At 31.2% G+C, this 5,324-nt stretch overlaps 1 protein-coding gene across 1 annotated transcript in view; it reads right to left on the bottom strand.

The window, feature by feature from the left end:
* Positions 1-460: 460 nt before the first annotated feature.
* Positions 461-5,324, bottom strand: part of LOC106478837 (ferric-chelate reductase 1-like) — an 8,160-nt gene continuing 3,296 nt past the window's right edge. Inside the window, exons 2-4 of the mRNA XM_013939412.2 lie at positions 1,738-1,958; positions 1,226-1,445; positions 461-638 (exon numbers count right to left, since the gene is read on the bottom strand). Coding sequence (XP_013794866.1) covers positions 578-638; positions 1,226-1,445; positions 1,738-1,936 — 480 coding nt within the window. The 5' untranslated portion in view covers positions 1,937-1,958 and the 3' untranslated portion in view covers positions 461-577. The remainder of the gene's footprint in view (positions 639-1,225; positions 1,446-1,737; positions 1,959-5,324) is intronic.

Below are 5,324 nucleotides of genomic sequence, written 5' to 3'. Positions count from 1 at the left end.
ATGTACAATATTAAACTCTGAAGATCCATTTGTTAGACTAATAAGAAATACATTACTATAAACAGTCATTTAGTCAAAGTTTAAATATTACATTGTGATTTTTTTAGTGAAATCGCTTACAGTGATAGTTGCAATGTATTGCAAGAAAGTAATATGTCCAGTTTTGTTCTATTTCATATTTCCAAAATACAAAAAGTATTGGTTATTAAATACCGTAATTAGATTTTCAGCCTTAAGAGTTCATAAACATCATTTAACTTTTCATCAAAGTTTCTTTAATTATCTTTAGTACTAGTGGACATTGGTTGACATATGGCATTAATACTGAACTGAAAGTAAATAATCATCATCAAAAGCGTTTAAGATAAATAATCCACTTTAATAAGGGTAAAAGTACATATATCCAGTTAGGTTTCTTCTAATTTCACAGAAACATTCCAATTATTCTAGTACACTCAATTTTTTTTTTCTTGCATATGTTTTGAACAACATGCATTATAGCTACGTTTCCGTCACCTTAAATGCATTCCACGCAAAAGTTTTCTGAATCAGAAAATAGGTGAAGCTTTCATACACTTCATTCCAAACTTGGCTCCAGGTTGGTGTAAAATTCACTGAACCTTTTCAAAACTGTTACCCTAAGAGATGAAAAAAAGACGAAGAGAAAAATAAAATTAGAATTCGCCAAATACAATTATGCTGATAGCGAGCATTTGGCATTTATCGTAAAGTACGTTAACTATTATTATTCAAGTACCAGAAACATAATCCATGACCTTTACACTGGCATATATCTTGGAAAAAAGATTATATTTCTCTATTACGTTTGTTAGTTAGTATTTGTTGTTGTGGAGAATTAATGGAACATTTTAGGAATCATGTTATACATTGGTACCCAAAATTGATAACAGAGTCTTTCTAACACTACCGCCCCATACAGCCCTTCCCTCAGGAGAGTAGCAGATTAGCAGCCGAAACGTAGAATCTATTAGTATCTAATAAGTAAATTAGTAATTAATTAATAATAAGACTTAACCGATTCTATGACAATGATTGTTTTCGTTGTCACTACAACCCTTACTGAAGGTACTTACTAAACTTAGTTATCCAAAGAAGATATCTGCCTTAAAGACTTATGTAGCAAAGGCTATATAATGATTTTAATCTTCGGTATGTAAAATACTACATCATAATTTACTAAGAAAATTTATTTTCTTTTTCTTACTTGAATGCTACGCGGCCTTTTGACTGGGGAGCTTCCCATACGAGGACCGCACCACGTTTTCTTACGTTGTCACTATGAGTAGCGCCACTACAAGTTTCACTGTTGTAGATCTTTAGTCCTTTACCGTCTTGAAATTTTCCAATAGGAGCTCCAGTAGCCGGATCATAAGCTTTCACAAAAAAGCCAGAGAAACTATGATCCCGAGATCCTCGAATTTTTACTGCAAAATAATTTTTTTTAAAGTCACGAATAGAACACAAAATGTAGAAAAATCTAAGCTCTAGTAACTAAAAGAATAAAATAGAACCATTGGAGAGCGCTTTTACTTTCAAATGCTTCAAGTAATGTTTGCAAGCAAATAAAGTCGAACAACAAAGCGTCTTTGATCTGTACTAGTTTCATTATAGTAGTACAGGCCTACTGAGTATTAAAAAAAAAATAAAGTATGATAAGAATACCTGACTAAACAGAATGGTTGAAGATAAACCCAAAGTTGAAGTCAATATTATTACCTGTAACAACATCTCCTGGTGCGTATTGATCTGTTGACTGGGTTATCTTGAATGGCGAATAACGAGATGGTTGTGGTTGATTTTTACCATGTCTAGGAGTTAAGCTTTCACACGCTTCAATCGGGGCGCCCGATGGGTAGCCGTAAACAGTGGGAACAAATACGTAGACCAAAACAGCTAACAAATACATCAGACGCATCTTCTTGCGAGAATATAATTTCCTACAGGAGTGGGAAAAGAAGAGCAAAAAAAACAGGAATTTTATAGATAAAATCTTTCAATTATTAGCGTTTCATCTATAGCAAAGAATAGTATTCGAAAAACACAATAAAACTGGCTGTGGGGGAGTAGCGCATCGTGTAATATGTTATCGCAAAAACACAATTATACAAAAACAGAGGTGGTCAGAAAAAAAAATGGAACTTTCTTTCTTTTATGTTACGGCACTTCGTGTAAATAACTTACCCATAAAAGTACAAATAAATCATCTATTTTATATGAAAGATACGTGGGAAATACTAGTAGTGTGGGATTAATTGAAATATTGATTTATTTTTTGTTAACAAATTGTAGCCGACAAATCTTCGTGTCAATGAGCCAGTCATTCGTCCACAACGAGTAGATAGAAGAATTATGTTCTGTATTTCCACATTATACCACAATAGCTTAGCGGTAAGTTTGATAAGTTATAACGATAAAAATCTGGGTTAGCTACCTGCCATTGTCACAGCGAAAATTGCCCATTGTATAGCTTTGCGTATTAAAATACAACTATAATTCTACGACAATTAAGAAGTAACATATACAATGAAATTTAGTTGTATAAAATACATTTTCTGTGTATGTTAGGTAAATTAATAGAAAATAAATAAACCACGCTTTTTGGGCGAAATATTAGTACAAAGACTAAAAAACTAGTTTCGATTATTTTATGTTTTCTATTCAGTTCCTTCTCAAAAGACTGTTTAGAATAAAAAGGGCACATAAAAGTGTCGAAACTAGTTTTCTTATCTTTATCAGGCAGGCAGACGGCAGCACTGCTTATCTAGGGATGGCACAGATCATTAATCGAAATGGTATTTTTAATATCTCCTCATTAGATTATCAGAACTTTACAATACTATAAAGTGTTGACTTTTATAACAATATATATGTAATGACTGAGTCACTAGTTCTGGAAATGTCTGTAAATATTATAGCAAAAAGTTTGAATTTCTTCTTTTTTATTACATGATAACTCAAAAACCGAAACAGTGGTGTCAACCAATTTCACTAAAGTGACATAATTTCAAACGAAGTATTCGTTTTTATAAATATTACCTACTGTAAACGATGTAGTTAGCTTTTTTACAGACATGTGGTGTTCCTTTAAAAAGCTTAAGTAGAGGATGAAACAGGAATTACTAGCCAATATCAGATAAACAATAAATATTGAAGTTGGAACCTCATTGTATTTAAAACTTGGTTATAAATACAACCTCCTTATGTCTAGTGAAGCACTGCATTAAATAAATCAAGCAAAGAAGTAATGAAAAACTTTTCAAAAAAGGAAGTAAATGTAGGGATGGCTTATAACAATACTTCAAAAACAATGGAAACAAGATAGTAGGGACGACATTTTCATCATCCCTACATAATAGCACGGGCAAGAATTAACATATAGCAAAATATATAACTATTCAATCACATTGAATTTAACTTATCCTTTTGTTTTCTGTTAACATACTACTATACTGTGTGCTGTGCTATTTTACTTGTACTAATATTTCGTTCCAAAATGTTGTTGTCTTTTGTCAGTGAAATCATTTTCTTATGAAAGCTGTGCCTTTCACTGTTTTCTCACCAAATTATTTCTATCCATAACTAATTCACTTATTATAATAATCTAAATAATTAACTAATGTACTTCCATGATTTTGCTAAGTTTCCAGTCTTTGTAATAGATATAAACTGTATCAAATTATTTTTATTAAGTAAAATATATTTTTAATTTTATCGTGAGGAGAACGTTCCATTTTTTTGTAAGATAGTGATATTTTTCCTTTGCTTCGATACTTGATCATCTGTGATAAAGGAGAAAATGTTAGATCCTGGTATCCTTATTCTTGTTTTGTTAGACATTAATACTCATTCTTCTTCAGTCGTGAGTTTATACACTGTGTTTTACAGTGTTGTTGTTGAGCAATCATTCACTAATTCTTTGTAAAGAGCCATTATGTATAAAAGAAGTGTGACAAGAATGTTTCCTGTTTCATGCTCTCATCCAATTGGGTTTATTAGCTATCATTATTATGTGTGAAAATATCGACCCATGGTTACCATGCACAATTCTCAAGCATGAAATTGGTGCATTTCACTTTCTGTAGTAATAATGTTATTTATTTACAATCCAATAGCAAAATAAAAAAAATGCTTCTATTAAGGAATTTAGATTAGGAAACTTGATTTTTCCTTCCTTTTGTTTTCAACAGTTGCTTAATATATTTTTCACGCACTTTTGTGAATACCTAAAACGTGACCTCAATATGTCGAACACAATTGTTCCGAAATAAAATAGTTGTTTTAGTGGAACTACAAATCCTCTAAAACAAAAACATCAATGTATAGTAGTTAAATTTTTACACCAAAGCTGATACACTCAATAACCGTAAAGTTTGGTGTATTATGTAGGGTTAGATGTACATGCAAGTAGGCAGGGGATGGGATGCATAGAGTGCTATCGCTCCCATAAATTGAACCAGTATATGATACGATAGAATGTTTTCTAGGGAGACTTGACCCAAGTTCCCCAGTATGGCTTTGCCACTCATTTCCTTTTTCCTCTAAAAGTAGCAACCCTTTTCCAGAATGAAAATTGCGTTTTCCAAGTTGGAGATTTATCCTGCTCTGAAAGATTAATGGTGAACATTTTTTTATTAACGGAGCTAGTTGTAATTAACCCCTTTTAGGATTATATTTTCTAAAAAACATCGAATTTTATGTAATTTGCCACAATATTAAACAAAGGCTTTGACAGAAGAATAGAAACATTTTAGTTACCTTCTGAAATTTTGTGGTACTTGCTGAAAAGTGGGTGCAAACAAAACAAACACCGTTTTAAAACTGGTATAAATAATACTTTATAATTGCAAACATAAAAAAAAATCCTTCAAATTGTGCAATGTATTAAAGGATTTTTTACATTTTAAGTCTTATATGGGTCGACTCCTAATGTTAGGTAATCCAACATGTGAATTGAGAATTATACAAAATGCTCTATACACAAGATTTCCAATGTTCCATCCACACAACGTCAATGACACAAAACATGAAACCATATTAATAAAAATTGAAAATAAAATATAATTCATTTTTACAAACATTTTCTAAAACCTTTAAACACACATTAATAGTGTGAAAATCAGTTTTAATGAAAAGCTTAATAAAATTTAATAGTCAAAAACTACTTAAAATATTGTTACGTTTCCGTTTTTTAATTAACTTATTTTCCGTAACTTCGTACCGACGAAACTTACGCGACACAAGCCTTTACTTAATAAAACTGGTTTATTCTTTCCGAATATAACTTAACCGATACACTCAACAAT

The sequence above is a fragment of the Limulus polyphemus genome, unplaced genomic scaffold (assembly GCF_000517525.1).
Source record: "Limulus polyphemus unplaced genomic scaffold, Limulus_polyphemus-2.1.2 Scaffold254, whole genome shotgun sequence".
Taxonomy (NCBI): Eukaryota; Metazoa; Arthropoda; class Merostomata; order Xiphosura; family Limulidae; genus Limulus; species Limulus polyphemus.
The sequence above is the reverse complement of the archived record's forward strand: the minus strand, read 5'-3'. Positions and strand labels throughout refer to the sequence as shown.